Below are 17,028 nucleotides of genomic sequence, written 5' to 3' on the forward strand. Positions count from 1 at the left end.
ATAAATCAGTTGCTATAAGTCTTTTAAGAAACATCTTCGGGTCAAATTTTAGAGTACGTTACCCATTTATAATTAAAAGAAGTTACGAATTAATACATAAAAGTATTCTGTTGGTGCCCATTTTCTATCCCATACTCGACAACACCCTGGCCACAGCTCACCTTGGGCCACGATCCCCAAAAGACCAGGAATCCTGGCCCTCGCAATCTGTCTCTCTGCCTTTCCCCATTTTATCTTCCAGGTGTAGAAGTCTTAGCACCTCAGGCCTACAGATGCTTCAAGAGCTTTTGAAAATGTTTGAATTCCAAAATATGGGGGGAAAACCTTGCAAAATCAGAATCAATAAATGTTTAATTAAACATCTAGAAGACATAACATTATGTCAAGTTCATTAACTGTTCCATTTAGTCGTCAAAAAATTTTCGTTATACTTCATTATATTTGAAACAAATTTATAGGTGAGATCTCTTCATTGTGCAAGAATTCCCAAGAATGCTGGACCCTCGGTGGAGGAATTGTGGCCAATTGTAATTAAATGAATTTCTTGTAGGCAAAGAATTTTGGAAGCAGCATTATCAAAAAATCTTTTGATTATAAAAATAAAAGTTAGTTGTGAATTCATTTCAATCTATTTTGGGGGATGTGGGGAAGGACCTCTAAAAAGAGTTAGTGCGGGAAGGAAGGGTGTGAAAGCAGCCTGATGCTGGCCACAGGTCCCTCCCCTGGGCTCCACACTGCCTCCTTGTGGCCACAGCCCCTCTCCCCCGTCAACCTCCTGCCAACGCTCTCTGGCACCCCTGGTGGCCTCTCCCAATCCCCAACCCACCTTGGGTGAAAATCTTCCAGGAACTCTTCCTTTGCCCCGAGGGAAGATCACAAATTTCAATCACGGCCTTCGATGCCCTGGCCCCTGCCCAACTCCCTGACTCATGAGACCCCTGCCCAGCTCCCCTTTACCAGCCAGCACTTCTGGGAGTTGAGGGAGGGGACCCAGGACTTGGCCTGAGTCACTCGTCAATCCCTCGATTGGGTAGTGTGGCCTTTTCTGCAGCCAACATGGGAAGTAGAGCCAGGAACTAGCAGGGGGTTGGGGCTTTCTCCCCGCCGCGCCCTCACCCCCCCCCCGCCCCCCCCCCCACTGGCTCCAGCACTTAGCCTGGGCACAAGGAATGAGTTGGTGCAAGACCAGATGAGTAAATGGGACTGCTCGTCACTCAGAGAGGGATAGGTGGGTCATACCATGAAGATACGATAGCTCCTGTTTATTGAGCACGTGCGTGCTACGTGCGCGGTGCTCTGCTGGGACCTTCCGGAGCAAGATCTCGGGTTAGTTTTGCCCCAAGCCCAGGGTAGAGCTGCTGTGATCCCCTTTTACAAAAGGAGAAATGGAGGCTCAGAAAGAGTAGTGACCGGCTCGAGGCACAGAGGTACGAGATCGGGGCCCGGGGATCAGAACCCCAGGCCTATCTGACGTGATGACCCAAGGAGGCTCACTGAGCTCTGCCTTGAAGGTCAGTGAATGTAGCCCGGGCAGATGCCTTTGGGGGCTGCACTGAGAATCCGCTGCCCCCTGCAGCCCCTGGTTGGGTCTTTGCCCCTCGCCCTCCGCTGGTAGCTCTTGTGATCTTGTGCAGTCCCTGTCTCTGGCCACCTCTGGATCTCTGCCCTTTGCCCCTGGCTAAAGACACATTATTGTCCCCAGTTGGTGCCTTCAGACCTTTCCACTCCCTCCCCCCGAGGTGAATTCACAGAGGAACCGTGATCATAACATCCAGGCTGCCGGGTAGAAAGGAGACTGGGTTTTGCCAACACAATGTGCAGTAAAAATATCTCTCTTTTAAAAGAGAGAGAGAGAGAAATTTAAAGACTAGAGATCAGTAACGTGTAATTATCATCTGGTTTGGGCGGAGAGTTCTAATAGTTTCCAGAGAAACACAAGCCATGAAAAAGGAGTGTGCTTTCCAAGGCAAAAAGGGATCTGGGCCCCAGCACGCAGTAGCGCCATCTTGGAACTCCTGTGGGCTTTGAGGTCCTTCCCAGGCAGAGTCGGGTGTCACCAGAGTCCCTGTCTCCCTTCCTCTCCCCTTTTGTCTTCCATGCTGGACGGGAGTCTCTGAGAGTGTGGGAACTACCTTTGAACTCAGCCTCGGGCCTGCTCAATACATAAGCTCCAGCGAACAGATATCCTTCAAGGCATAGAAGAGGTTTCCTCGTTCCTTTCTTGGGGGGAAAACAGAGGCTCGTAATGGCAGGGACAGCTAAGTATCCTCTGATATCTGTTGTCCCCTATTTGGAAGTTAATCGATCTCCTAATTTCAGCTAGGTGCATGGCGGCCCAGAATAAAGATCTTTCCTAGCCTCCCTTGCTGGGTCATGGGGCTGATGGATGTCAGGGGAATGTCTGTGTAACTTGTGAGTATTCTTAAAGGAGAGGTACTTACTCTTCTTCCCTTGCATCCTTCCTGCTGTAAGGAATGCAGTTGTGATGGCTGGAGCTTGAGCAGCCATCTTAGAAAGTAAGGCCACAAATGGCAGAGCAACAAGATAGAAGGGGCCTGGATCTCAACACTATGGTGTGCCACACCACACCTGGACTGCCTACCAGACTGTTTTAGGAGAGAGACACAAGTTTCTGTATCGTTTAAGCCACTGATATTGCAGTTAAAGCAATATCATGGTCAAAATTACCTTGAAAGTCTCTTAAATTGAGACGAGGAAATACAAGCTAATTAAAACTTTAAAAGTGAGAATCCCACTCAGTGTGGTGAGATGCTCACAGCAGGTTCATGACTTCCATGAATTCCAAATGTGCCACAGAATGCTATGGAAGATGGAGCCCACCCACATTAAATTGTTTTTTCTTTCTCTTTCTCTCTTGCTTTTTTTTTTTTTCCCCTAATGTCTAAAAGTTATATTATGGAGTTATGGAGACCCATCACATCACATTTTCTAAATGATGCAAATTTTGTGAACACCAACTAAAGGGCAGATAAACATGCTTTTTCTTATCTATTATCTTTGTTTTATAATTAAAGAAACCAAGCCTCAGGGAGGTAGTGACACACAGCTAGGGAGGGGATGATGGGGACACAGGGGCACCGGAAAGGACCATCCAAACATGTCCAGACAGACACGGGCCAGAAGCAAAGTTGACCTCAGATCAAGCTTGAGTTCCTCAGCCGGACCTGCAAGCCCACCAGGCACCCAAGTCAAGGCCTAGGTCGGGGTGTTCATACTAAGAGGTCAGCAGCACGCAGGGAAGGAGCCAAGGAGCCTGTGTAGGAGAGGCATGGGGAATGGGGAGACGCTGGGGTACAGCCAGATGGAGTTGGGGTTTTTCTAGGGTAGGGGACGGGTGAGAGGCCCCTTAAATCAGAGGGATCGGACGAGGGAAGCCGGGACGCAGGCTGGTGAGCGGGCGCCACCTAGTGGCTAGTCCAGGCACGGCGCCTCCCTTCCTCCCGCAGGGGCTCAGCAAGAGCCCGGAGGGCGCCCCACAATCTCCCCCAACACCCCAAATTACTTCGTATTTAAAATTAAGACTGTCAGTTTACATAGAGGTACACGTTTCTTTGGTTTTACATTTAAAAAGGAACAAAAGCATCATCGTGGCTTCCTGTTTTTATCGAGTTGTCCAACACTCCACATTTGGTTGGAATGAAATCACCTGGGACTCTCGGCCCTGCCTACCGAGATTGGGATTTAAGTGGTCTGCATGTGGACGGGGCATCAGGATTTTTCCTGCTTGCTCTGCAAGGACAGCTTTGAGTCAAGTCTCCAGGGCCTTTTCCATGGCTATACTTGTTCCTGAGCTCCTCCCTTTGCAGAAATGCTAGGGATGGGGTCCCCCTGGGAGCCTGGGCCTGGTACCCCCTCCCCAACTTCTGCAACTGGGACCCCAGGCCCAGGGGTTTCCAGGGCTGAGTTCTTGACCCTCTGGGCTGCCTCACACAAAGCCGTTCACCTCTGTAGGCCTCAGCTTCCCGTTCTGTTACCTGGACCAGAACAGTGGCTCTGAACTGCTTGGGGCAGGGGGCGGGGGTGTCAATGGCCCCTTTGAGAATTTACAAAAGCGATACATCCTTCTTCCAGAAATAGGTAAGTGGGTGTCCAGCTGTGCTCATGACTGTAGAAGGCATGAATTAACCCTTTTAGTCCTCACCACCACCTCCTGAGGTTGCTACTTTATTAGCCCATTTCACAGACGAGAAAACTGAGGCATAAATAGGTTAAATAACTTGCTCAAGGCGCCACAGACAGTAAATGGTGGGGCCGAGTTAGAACCCAAGCATCTCTGTGGCCTTGGACAAGTGGCCTCACTGACCCAAGCTTCAGTTTCCTAAGAAAAGAGGCCAGTACTGGCCCCTACCCTGTAGATGATTCAGGGGCACACGAGATTGGAAAGCACATAGTAAGTACTCATTAAAGAGGGTTGTTTTGATATGCACAAACGCAGGCACCCACCCATCCACCCACCCAGGTGTCTTGGCCTGAGTGTGGGGCTCAGGGTGGGCAGCAGTGGGAAGTCCCCTGGCCCCAGAGGAAGCTCTGGTCTTGCCCAGCTCAGCTGCTCCTTACTAACATCTAGTTGGAGGCCTAACTGTGTCTTGCTTATCAATTCCGTTTTCGATTTTGTTTCCTTCAAAAGACACACACAGAAGTTTCATTTTCTTTTTCTCCAGAATCTGATCAGCTTGAGCTGACTAGACATCTGTTTCTGGGGTGTGTGCACAGCTGACAGCTGGCTGGGTGAAGCTGGAATCTCTCCACAGCTGCCAGAAGCACCGCCAGAACCACAAAAGCATACCCAGCCTCGACCGGGCCCACCTCCTCCAGGCCACGGGGTCGGGGAGCCTGCCGCTGCCCTCAAGTCCCCTGGGCTCCCAGCAGCTGCTGCCAGCATGGCTGAGGCCCCTGCCAACTCAGGAGACGCAGGTACGTTCTTCCTTCTAAGGAACAGTGGGAGTGCCCGGGTGGGACTTGCACCTTTTTTCTGGTTCCTTTTCTTGGTCCAGATTACAGCCACGAGAGGACAGTATCTGAAAGCACAACAGTAGTAAGACAGAGGGAGAGAGGGCATCGCATCAGGTTCAGAGCCTTGCTCTGCCCAGGCATCTTGCAACATACTTTGTGTGCATTTTGCAATAACTCACAGGGGCAAGCCCGATGAGGTTTCCATCTTACGTGTGAGATCACTGAGGCTTGCAGGTGAAATGACTCAGGGGACCACGGCTGAGCCTGGGGCCTTAACACTCATCTTCACGCTCATTTTGAGGAAGAACAGAAGTTGTCTGCTAGGAGGGGCAAGTGCATGTATGTGGTTTTCCTCCTGTTGCATTCTTTCCTCGGATAGCACTTTATTCCTGGAAACACATGATGCAAGTTAACTGTTATTGAGCAGTGCTCTTTTCTAAGGTCCCCACTGAAAGCATGAGGGTTGTGGGCTGGGACGCTTTTTGTTTGTCTTTGTTTTGTGATTGTTAGCTATTTAATCCTCACCACTATCTCTGAAGTAGCTGCTATTACCACCATTGCACAGATGGAGAAACTGAGGCCCAGGGAGGTCACATAGCTAGTAGGTGGCAGAGCTGGGGCTCAAAACCAGGAAAATAGGGTGTGCTGGGGAGGGGTGCCGACTGGGTGTGACCCAGGACCCCAGGCTGGTTCCCAAGCTCCTGTTGTACTTCCCCAAGGAGACATGTCGGGGGCACTCGGTAACTGAATTTAACTTGCCCCCCCGGCAGATTCTCCTTTTAACCGACGTGTCACTTACACCTCATCCGTTTCACAACTTCCAGTTCACCAGCCTGAAGACTCAGCAGGTGACGCCAGCCCCGCCTTCACTGCACTGACCCCATTTCCCCTTTGGGGTCAGGGCACTGGAGGAGGGGGAAGAGGCTCACCCAGGGGCAGGTTTTTTAAGAATCAAAACTCTTTTTAAAACTAGACAAAGCCACAGTGGGTTGGACGGGTATCCCGGTTGAGGGGTAGTTTGGTGGGTGAAGGGGTGGGTGACCCCACGTGTTCTAATTACACATCACCTGCGCCCAGAAGGATGCAAACGTTCCGACCACAAGGGCAAGGCCACGGTGCCCAGCGCAGAGTTGGCAGATGGGCTGTCCCTTCCCCCACTAGGAATCCAGGAAAAACCCAGAAGGTAAAGGATTGGGTTGCTGCCCTGGAAGGGGACCTAGGTCTTTTCAAGAAGGCCCCTGCTTTGCATTTCCCTCAGGGTTCTCAGGACAGGCATTTCCTCTCCCCAGCTCGTGGTGCTGCAGGCCCTATGTCTGACCAGTTCTCTCACTCCCCGCAGGGCAGCTGGCTTGGGTTTATGGGAGCCTGTCTGGGAGGAGTAGGGGCCGTTTGGAAAGTTCCTCGTTGAGGCTCGAGGCATCCTGCTTAGGACCATTAACTCAGGTGGGGAAACAGGCCCCGCAGGAGCTACTCATCCCTTGCCCAGGTCATCTGGGCAAACACCTACCCAGTAGGGTACACTCACTTTTGCACTCAGTCACTCCTTCATTCAAATGCTATTTCCTGAGGCCCTACTGTGTGCCCGGCCCCATGCTAGACACTGAACCACTACAGTGAACCTGGCAATCACAGCAGGGGATCCTTGGGGACACTCTGCAGGGGACCCACACACAACCAGCACCCCACCCGCTCAGGGCATCCAGGACAGCCTCCCAACGATGGAGTCTGAACAAAACCTGAGGTGGAGTATCCGTTGGACGGGTGGAGGGAGGGAATAGTGCTCCTAACAGAGGGAAGAGCATGTGCAAAGGCCCAGGGGTGAGTGCGTCTGAAGGGAATGCAGACAGGTTGGCCCTTGAAGAGAAGCTGAGGGTGGGTGAAGACGAGGCTGGCAGAACCAGGAGTTGGTGGCGTTGCTGTCATCCGGGAGATGGTGGTGACAAGGAGTAGGAGGTAGAGGCAGCGAAAGGAGAAGAGAGGATTCGAGACAGCCAGGGACAGTGTTGCTAGGACTCCGGGATTGGGCATCAGGGTGAAAGATCCGTTTCTGAACGGCTGTTGGGTTTGTGGTGGGAATGAATAGTGACATCGCCCAAGTGGATTGCGCGCCCAAGAGGAGGGGCAGATGCCACCGGGAGGAGGAGGATGGGGGACGGAGAACACCGGGGTGGGCCTCCCCGCTGCCCCCTCCCCTCCCTCCTGTGCTCTGCCCCGCCGCCAGCATCCTGCCGCCTCCACTCCCCTCTCTCGGAGGACGCCTGAGACCTGAGTGCTCCCACCTGCCCTCCAGCGCTCACTCGGGGGTGGGGGGGACGCTCGGAAGGCCTGGCGCCGCCTCTGGCCTCCAGGCTGTCCAGCCAAGGTCATTTCTGAGCAGCCCATGTGCCCCTCCCTGGACAGAGATGCTGGTGGATGTCTGCTCAGACCTCCGTCCCTGCCTCTGCCCTGGATCCCTCTCCTGGGGGGCCGCCAGCCCAGGCTGGGTAGCTGGGGGACTCAGTTCTGTCTCTGCCCCTGTCTCCCTCCCCCAGACCTTGAGCAGAGGATTTTGGAGGTGCTGAGGGACTCTGGCTCCCCTGTGAAGACGGCCCAGCTGGTGAAGGAATGCCAGGTGCCCAAGAAGAAGCTCAGCCAGGTCCTCCACAAGATGAAGAAGGAGTCAAAGGGAGTCCTGCTCGTAGGCCCCGCGACGTGGTGCTTGGCCGATGGTGGGACCAAAGAAGTGGTTCCCGCAGAGCTGGGTAAGCTGCCATCCCGGGACAGGGGCAGTTGGAGGGGGCGGGTGTTGGACCCAGCACGAGCAGTCCTGGCAACAGCCTAGCCCAGATTTGGGCCTGGGTTCAAATACAGGCTCTGCCCTCGGGGACACATGATGTACCCTCACTGCATCTTGATTTCTTTTTCTGGCCAATGGAGGTCACAGTAGGGCTGCTTTGTAGGGTTGCGAGAGGATTTGATGCAGAGGGCTGAGGCTAGTGCCAGCACGTAGTAGGTGCTCAGCAAAACATTAATAGTGATGATGATGGCAGTAACGATATGACAATAATAGAAGAGCCGTAGCATCGCACGAGATCCGCTTTTCTAGCTCTGGTGCGGTGCCTGGGGGTCCCCTAGCCCGCACACAACCCCGGAGGGAGTAGATGGTCTTCCCCCCAACCCCAAGCCACACAGCTGGAAGGGGGCGGGGCGGGCTTTGAAGCTAAGTTCCTTTAACTGTAGAATCCGAGTTTGGAGCGTCCATGCGCTAGGGCCTTCTACAGAGCAGCCCACCTCTGTCCGGTAGGGTCCCCATCCCCACTCCCGCTCCGCTGACCCCTGACCGTCTTTCTTCCCAGCAGAGAGGCCCCAGGAAGATGCAGCTGCAATTCCCCGGAAGCCCGGCCCTGAGCTCAGTCAACGGCGTAAGTATCTCGTTTCCTTTCAGCCCCTGTTCCCTCTGACCCCAAACTCTCCTTGGCCACTCGAGAAGTTACAAGTGGTCAGGGGCCATGCCCCACCCACTAACAGGTCCCCACAAAGTGTTCGGAGTCAAGACTCTGCCTTTTGGTGAAAGAAGCTAAATGGCTGAGAAACCATTTGATGGGTAGCTGGCAATTACTGTGCACCTAGCATGTGCCACACACTGTTCAGAGCCCTTGACGAACATCCCCGACCCCCAGAACAACCTCTCTGGTCCATTATAATTATGCCCATTTTACAGATGAGGAAAATGGGCACAGAGGCTGCGTCTGTCCCAGGTCACACAGCTGGTAAGCAGGGGAGCAGATTCAGCCTCCGGGGTCCTCCTTAACCACTTGCTGTCCTGCCTCCCAGAGGAAGAGATCTTCCGGTTTCTGGAAGCCCATGGGCCCCGTAGAGCCCTGATCATTGCCCAGGCCCTGGGAATGAAGACAGCGAAGGAAGTCAACCCAGACTTGTACGCAATGAGGAACAAGCACCTCCTGGACTTAGACCAGAAATCAAACTCTTGGGCTATTTATCAACCAGGTAGGCCCTTTACCTGCTGCCCACACCTGGACGGGGCAGAGGGCAGAGCTGTGAAGAGAAAGAATAACACCCAACACCTGGTCCTTGCTGGGCTCCCGCTAAGCTCTTTGCCTGCCACACCTCGTCAGAAGCTTGCTGTGGTCTTGCTGACCCATCCCTGGAAGAGGGTTCCAGGAGGGAGGGGCATGCTGGCAGGAGTAACCAGGGAGGGCTTCCTAGAGGTGTGGCCCACCCCTGACTGTATCAGTCCTGGGGCGCAGGTCTCAGCCTGAGTTTGTTAACAGTCTTCTGCACTTTGCCCAACTTGGAGTTTTAAGGCTGCTGAAGGAGTAGGCCAGGCTGGGCTCAGATACCCACAGGGTAGAGTCCCAGAACCGACTTATCCATTACATGCAGCAGGTACCGGGCCTAGAGCCCACGGTGCTTTTAGAGGGTCACAAAAATGCTCTAGTTTCTTTTAAAATCAGAAGAAAAAATGAGTATTATAGTAACAATGAATAACTAATAATGACTCTAGCCGAGATGATATTTGTCTTTATCCCAACGCAGTCATAAAATGTAATTTTAAATATTTTTTATGGATGTAGGGGCTCACAAAGGCACAAGAGCCAAGGGCTCACGAAGGTGGGAATGTAGCCCCGTGTGTGGAGCCCACATGGGGCTGACACCCCTGCTTATGGTACCCAAGGGGGGGTCTCAGCATCCTAGGCTGGATGTTAAACACTGGTGACAAATCCAAATTCTTAAAAATGCCTTGTGAGTCAAGCAAAGCTTATCCCATGGCCAGAAACAGCCTATGGACGGCCGCCTTGCATCCTTCCCTAAAGGAAGAGAGGACCCTGGAAGCAATGGTTAGGGCTGTGGGTTCCTCGCAGTGAGAGATACAGAGGGTGGGCGAGCAGCAAGGCACCTGCCATCCTCCCAGGGTGGCAGAGGACACAGGGGTAGGGTGGCCTGCGGGACAAAGTCCAAGCAAGGCTCGTCTGTGATACCTGCAGTGTTTGGTAAACACTCCACTTCCTGGAGCCCACCTTGGACCTACTGACTCAGAACCCCAGGGTGGGCCCCTGGGAATCTGTGTTTTAACCAGCTCCCCGGGGGATTTTGATGCTGCCAACTAGTATTTGGAACTTCTGACTCCTAGAGGGATACAAAGGGATTGAGTGGAATGTTATTTTGCAGAAGGTTCTAGAAATCAGTCCACCCCAGTTATTTACCAGCAAAATCCAATCAACATGATCAGTCAGAATGGACCAAGCAGCCACATTTCCATTGAGAACTCCAAAGGCATCCAGATTGGACACGGGAATGTCATAGTGAGAAAAATGGCCTCTGGGGAAAATGGTGAGTCCTCTGAAATGTCCAGGAGAAGGGACCTGTCGGGGCATCTGCTCCATCCGGGTGGGGGCAGGGAGTGGGGGGCATTCAACCTTCCAGGGAGAAAGGGCAGCTTTCAGATCTCCAAGGTCCTGTCTGGCTTTCTCAGGAATAAGGACATCCCTCCTTGTGCCTGGATCAAACCTCTCCTGCTTTCCCTTCCTGCCGACATCTTTTGCCTCATTTTCATTGGGACCCAATATTTTCCCACAAGAAACAACTCAATTCACTCTTCCTCACTAGGATGTCACAAGGGGTCGTTGTAGCCTTCTGTTTGTCCCGAGACGCTATTTCTCCCCATGTGTTAACATCTCAGAAACTGGGATGCATCGTATGGGCGCATCCGAGCTTTGGTGAAATACAGTAAGCAAATGGGTGCCTGCTCCGTGGTGGGCACTGCGGGGAGAGGAGACAGGGCCACCCATCAGTCCAGCCATGGGACATGAGAGTGAGAGCACTGACCCCAGAGGGGGAGCGCTCCCTGTGACGTCGAGAGAGCCCTTCCCTGCTCCAGGCCTCAGTTTTCCCAACTGTGAAATGAGGCACTTCATTCTAGGGTCTGGACCAACCTTTGCCCAGCTTTGGTCCTCTGAGCTCCACCTCCCTAATTCTGGCCACGCCCATGGCTGATTGTGCTCCATGCTGTTAAATGGTTTACTTTTCATTCCACTCAAACTAATTTTAAAGTAACCTTTTACAACATTACCTTGAAAACTACGAAGGTTACCATAAAAATAAATGCGGAGAAAATAAAACAATGTCAGAAGCTCTGAGGGCTCCATGTCAACAGCAAGTTAACCCCAAAGGAGACTTTCTCCTGATGGGCCCAGAGGATGGAGAACAGCTAGGAAGCAGAGGATGTGTTCATTGCCTGGGTTTTCAATGCCCCAGTGACACCCCAGGCACCAGTGGTAAAAACCCCGGAACCCCAGGCTAACTGTTCTGCCAGCCCACCTGCTCTCCAATCCAGACCCTGAAGTAATCACTCCCCGTCTGATGGTGTCCAGAAAGAATCCAGAAGCCTGTCTCCTCTGTCCGGCCATGACTTAATGTGTGTGTGGGGTGGGGGATGGGGGGTCAGAGGGTGGGGGGTCAAGGGTCACGTTTCTGTGTCCCCTGCCAGGCTCCACGGCTCCCCTCTACCTCCCTCCAATGGCGCCCACTGATCCCTCAACTCAGGGTCCCCTGGCTGGATCCTGGGGGCCCCAGGACATCCGGATGGAGAAGTCTGTGCTCAGACATGTACAGATGGGACACGGCAACGAGATGAGTCTTCACGGCAGCCCAGCCAAGGGCCCTGCCCACAGCGCCTGTGGCAGCCCCCCAGGTAACTGGAGAACAGGCTGCCATCCCACCCCCACCCCACTGCATTCGGCTCCTCTCTAGATGGAACTTGAGCCAATCTTTGTGGGGAGAGAGGCATGATGGGAAATTCTTTCCCTTCCGCCAGGAGGCTGTAGAGCAGGGGGCTCTTTTAGAGTTAGCACGTGGGTTCCCATTCCCTACTATCCCCCTCAGGAAACCTCAGTTTCCTCATCTGTACAATGGGCGGGGATCATTTCCTGGGCCAGCTGAAGCGGGAACAAAGGAGATGGCTGGGCTGGAACTGGACAGGCATCTAGGGAGCCACCTAGGCACTGTCACCAGTGACCAGAGCGCCCAGGCCGCGTCCTCCCTGGCACCGGTCATCGAGAGACAGGCTGGCAGGTAGGAGCACAGCAGAGAGGCCTGAGAGAGAGGAGGAGAACCAGGGATGCCAGGGGACGGGTTTCCAGAAGAGGCGAGGCCGGTGAGGTCAAGGGAGGGCTGCAGGGTCCAGCAACAAGGGGTCAGTGGTGACTTGAGGGGACAGAAGTGGAAGGAGGGGAGGCGGAGCGTGGACAGCTCTTTTCTGACGCTTGGCCAGGAGAGGCAGGAGCGAGACAGCTGGGGCTGGGGACCGGGCTGGGGGCCACATGAAGATTCTAACCAAAGATGGAGAGGGTATTCCAGAGCTGCCAGGAAGCAGGCAGCAGAGAGACGGGGAGCAGGAGGTAGCGGGGGGGGGGCGGGGTTGAGTCCCAGGGGAGGCACAGAGGACCAGGTCAGCTGGGCTGGGCTGCAGGAGGAGGGGGACCCAAGCTGGCAGAGCCGGGGGCCGAGGGAGCCGGAGGCCCCAACAGGTGAAAGGCATGTGCAGAGATGCCGCGTGAGGCCACGTGTCCGCCGGCGACAGAGCACGGCGTGGGCCACTGAGGGGAGGTTCCAGGAGGACAAGTCAGCCATGGAGGACCTGAGAACCAGGCTCGGGGTCAGGCCCACCGTCCAGCTGCTCTCACCGTCCACCTCCCCACCCGCCCCCCCGGCATCTCTCTCTTTGGCTGACCTGCAGTCTCTGTCCTGGGTACCGGCCCGGAAGCTTCCATCGAAATTCAAATCCCCGAACCAGGACCGCACTCCGAAGGGGGCATGGCCCAGAGAGTCCACATTCGCTCGTGCTTCCTGGAGGACACCACCGTAGGCAACAACAACAAGATGACCATCAACCCAGGGGCGGCTCATCCCGGAGGAGTCGCGAGCGCTAGTGAGCCAGGAGGGAGCGCAGGTGAGCCTGGGACACCCCTGTGCGTCCTCTTTCCCTCTCTCATTCATTCATTTATCCAACAGTCACGAGCCTCCCATTTCTGGAGTCTGGGAGACAGGAGAGGGTCGTAGCAGGAGCGGGGGCTCTAGGGTAGAACGTGTGGGGTCCACCTAACCCATCACTCAGCTTGGAGCCTCTGTTTCCCCGTCTGTAAAAGGAGGGTGATTAGACTAGCCTGTGGCTCCCGAGTTGTGGTGAGGACTGGATGCGTTCCCCTCACTGCTGGGACACCTGAACCGGACCGGTGACATGTCTTGTGGTGCCCAGTGCAACCAGAAAAAGCAAGGCTCCTTGTTCAAAACTTAGAAAGAATTTCAAGACAAAGACAGCAGAGCAGTAAACTGAGCACAGCCCCTCTGAACGGGCCTGTGTGACTGCCCAGGCCACATGCCCGTGAAGCTGGGCCTCCCTGGAAACTTCTGGAACATGATCCCTCCTCGATTCTTAGTCACCCACTTCACTTATTCTTCCCCCCAAATAATGCTGTAGCCACCTTACGCTTCTTCCCCATTTCAATTATTAGGGAGAAGTCGTTCATTCATTCATGCACCCACTCAGGCCCCACTCCCGCCCTCAAACGCTCCGTCCCCCGGAGATACAGCTAAGAGCACAGACAGACAAATACTCCCCGCTCACAGGGGCCAGAGTCCAGTAGGCACTAGCGACAGTCACAAACCAAGCCTTTCGAGGCTTTTAAGACCAACACTATAAAAATCTATAAAACCTGGGGCGGTGGGTGGGCAATGCCGTGACGGGGAGGAGCTGCCTTAGCCAGGCCGTCAGAGAAGCTCCAAGAGGAGGTGACATCTAAGCCCAGGCCTGTGGGGAAGGAGGAGCCGGCCAAGCACAGATGTGGGAACAGCATTGCCAGTGGAGGGAACAGCAAGTGCAAAGGCCCCACGGTGGGAAGAAGGGTGACATCCAGAATCACACACACGAGCCTAGGGAGAGGAAGGGAATAGATCCGGTGGGCAAGGCCGGGTCTCTCTGTGCCAGGAAGCCCAGAAGAAAGGTCCGGATCTTATCTGAAGTGACCCGGCGAGGCCTGGAGGGTTCAAGCAGGGGCAACTTGATGTGGGGCACGATTTAAAAGTCTGGCTGAACACCATCGGGGGAAAGCAAAGGGGGCTGAGGAAGCGGGAGCAACGGTCCAGGGGAGAAAGGACGGGGCCTCGGAGATGGGGACACAAGGTCACCCACCGGGGAAGCCTGTGTCCGGGGCAGCAGCCTCAGTCCCGGTGAAGCAAATCGCCTTGGCTATTCGGTAATTCGAGGGGAGGTGGCTCACGTGTTCCTGGGGCCCCATCTCTTCCCTAGACCCTCCCTCCGGAGCCGCACGATCCAGAAGCGAGGTCCCTCCCGGCGGCAGTCAGGCCGCCTCCGTCAACGTTGAGACGCTCATCTCAGAAGAGCTAGCAGCTATGACGCTCAAAGAGCCGCGGTCCCAGAAGCGCAGAAGACGCCTGCTGAGCGACAGAGCCGCAGAACCAGTGTCCCCGGAGGGTGGGACTCAGAGCAAGCAGCCTGCAGGCGGACTCGCGCAGGAAGGGCCTGGGAGCCAGTGAGCTCTCTGCTGCCTTCAGTGTCGTTTTTGACCTTCTCGCCTCCTGACACGTGGCCGGCGTGCATCCGCATTTGGGCTGGGCCCGGCGTGGGGCAAGGGCAGGGCTGCTGGTGGCAGGGGCAGCCTGCCAGGGGGTCACCTTCCCGGGCCCGCCGTCCATCAGGGCCACCCATTCTCTGCCCTTCACTCAAGACCTGACTTCCTCAAGGCCCATCTTGGCCACCTGACCACTTGACCACCTGACCTTTCTAGAACCTTCCTACCTCGGCCTTGAGGGCTAGGGATGGACCACTCTCTAAAGTTGCCAGAAAAGGGATGCCACCAGACAGGTAAGAACATCAGAAGTCGGCTGTATCTCCCCAAGCACTGGCCAGTGAATTCACTAGGCACAGAGGCCCTGTCTTTTCACTCTTGAACCTCCAGTGTACGCTGGACCGGCCCCTCCACTGACCACCTCCTGAGTACCATGCCCTCGGGCTACAGAGAGAGGAAGACCAAGCCCTGCCCTCGGGGAGCAGTTCACAGTCAGCGGGAGAGGCGGCCTGGGACATGGGAAGTGAGTCCTGAGCAGGAACGATCACGGGGAATTGAAGGAGTGTAGAACAGCAACGCAGACACTGTCCAGAGGGCCCAGGAGGCTCCCCGGGGAAGGAGAAAGCTCTAGAGCTCATTCTTCAACCTCTGGCAGAGGGAGGAGGTTGGACTGGGAATGGTGTTCTAGGCAGGGGCTCGGCCTGGCCAAAGCCATGATGGTCAGAACAAGAGGACTTATAGCAGCACAGCAGTTTGGGTGTTGCTAGAAAGCCCAATGCAAAGAAAATGCAAGTGGGAGTTTGGCTGGAGAGGAGTTTGGACTTGATGCTGAGCTCTGGACAAGCACGGCTCCACCTGCGCAAATATTCCAGGAGGAACTGGGCAAGTCCATGCAACAAGGAAGTTGGGTTCATTACAGGGAAGGAAGGGTTTTGTCCAATGGGCTGGAATGGCCCAGCCTACAGGGGGCAAAGTTATCTCGGCCACCACCGTGACCTGGGGCCCCCAAATCCCTCCTGCCTGGGATATCCAGGTCTCAGACATGCCACACGGTGTAAGGGGCTTGAAATCAGGTTTGAGTCCTTGCTTCTGGCATTGTCTGCCCTCTGGGGTGAGCTGAAAACTAACTGCTTGCCTCGAAGTTTGCCCGAGGTCTGTGGTTAACCAGGCCCATATCAGTGGGCCATCAAAATGCATCTCAGAACTCAGCCTCAGCTCCCACCTGCAGCCCAAGCCAGAACACTCAATTTTCCTGTGAGATTTCCCCTCTCTGTATAATTAATTTGTCATAAACACGCTGACAAAGCGTTGCTGGCAGTTAATAGGGGCTGGAGGTGAAGGTCAAAGCTGGTCTCTTCAGGAAGGAAATTAACTAGCTACATTAAAAGCAAAGAATGATTAGGTCCATCCACCCCCCAATATTTTGCTCTCACTAGCTCATCCACCGTCCCCCCTTTCTGCAATGATACCTGTGCACACAGAACTTGCCACCCCTGGAGTTGGATGGGGTCAGGGTGGGGATGGAGGAGGAGGAATTTGCTACATGAGTTGGAAGTGATTTTCCAAAGCCACCATGACCTGCTCACAAATGCAATTCTATTTTCTTTTTCTTTTTAAAAAAATTTTTATTGGAGTATAGTTGATTTACAATGTTCTGTTAGTTTCAGGTATACAGCAAAATGAATCAGTTTATGTATATACATATATATCTCCACTCTTTTTTAGATTCTTTTCCCATATAGGCCATTAAAGAATATTGAGTAGAGTTCCCTGTGCTGTACAGTAGGTCCTTATAAGTTATGTATTTTATATATAGTAGTGTGTATATGTCAATCCCAATCTCCCAATTTATCCATTCCCCCCTCTTACTCCCTGGTAACCACAAGTTTGTTTTCTACATCTGTAACTCTATTTCTGTTTTGTAGATAAGTTCATTTGTACCCTTTTTTTAGATTCCACATATAAGCAATATCATATATTTGTCTTTCTCTGTCTGACTTACTTCACTCTATGACAATCTCTAGATCCATCCATGTTGCTGTAAATGGCATTTCAGTTTTTTTTAAATGGCTGAGTAATATTCCATTGTATATATGTACCACATCTTCTTTATCCATTCGTCTGTCGATGGGCATTTAGATTGCTTCCATGACCTGGCTATTGTAAATGGTGCTGCATTGAACATTGGGGTGCATGTATCTTTTTGAATTATGGTTTTCTCCAGGTATATACCCAGGAGTGGGTTTGCTGGATCATATGGTAGCTCTATTTTTAGTTTCTTAAGGAACCTCCATACTGTTCTCCATAGTGGCTGTACCAATTTACATTCCCACCAACAGTGCAAGAGGGTTCCCTTTTCTCCACACCCTGCAATTCTATTTTCTTATCCCAGCTTCTCTACTCCTCTCAGAGTAAGCTTAGACAGGACTCCTCACCTGTGGGGCTTTAGCAGACAGCCAAGATTAGAGGC

General features: G+C 53.6%; 1 protein-coding gene across 6 annotated transcripts; it reads left to right on the forward strand.

The window, feature by feature from the left end:
* Positions 1–1,421: 1,421 nt before the first annotated feature.
* On the forward strand, positions 1,422–16,648 carry ZBP1 (Z-DNA binding protein 1). 6 transcript variants are annotated; one of them, XM_082428276.1, is made up of 8 exons: positions 1,422–4,935; positions 7,506–7,715; positions 8,310–8,375; positions 8,788–8,961; positions 10,144–10,305; positions 11,462–11,665; positions 12,710–12,922; positions 14,279–16,648. In XM_082428276.1, exons 1-8 carry the CDS (start codon positions 4,902–4,904, stop codon positions 14,524–14,526), a joined length of 1,311 nt encoding a protein of 436 aa, XP_082284402.1. In that variant the 5' UTR covers positions 1,422–4,901; the 3' UTR covers positions 14,527–16,648. The 6 variants fall into 6 exon arrangements, with proteins under 6 accessions (XP_082284402.1, XP_082284405.1, XP_082284404.1 ...); XM_082428279.1 differs by having other exon boundaries at positions 12,737–12,922; XM_082428278.1 differs by having other exon boundaries at positions 10,147–10,305.
* The last annotated feature ends 380 nt before the right edge of the window (positions 16,649–17,028 follow it).

Source organism: Balaenoptera physalus (assembly GCF_965194825.1).
Source record: "Balaenoptera physalus genome assembly, chromosome: 16".
NCBI lineage: Eukaryota > Metazoa > Chordata > Mammalia > Artiodactyla > Balaenopteridae > Balaenoptera > Balaenoptera physalus.

Bases quoted from the DNA above. Each gene is read 5' to 3' on its own strand.
- ZBP1 (XM_082428276.1), top strand. From the start codon at position 4,902: ATGGCTGAGGCCCCTGCCAACTCAGGAGACGCAG. The intron at 8,376-8,787 runs GTAAGTATCTCG...CCTGCCTCCCAG, and splicing joins CCCTGAGCTCAGTCAACGGC to AGGAAGAGATCTTCCGGTTT. The intron at 10,306-11,461 runs GTGAGTCCTCTG...GTCCCCTGCCAG, and splicing joins AATGGCCTCTGGGGAAAATG to GCTCCACGGCTCCCCTCTAC.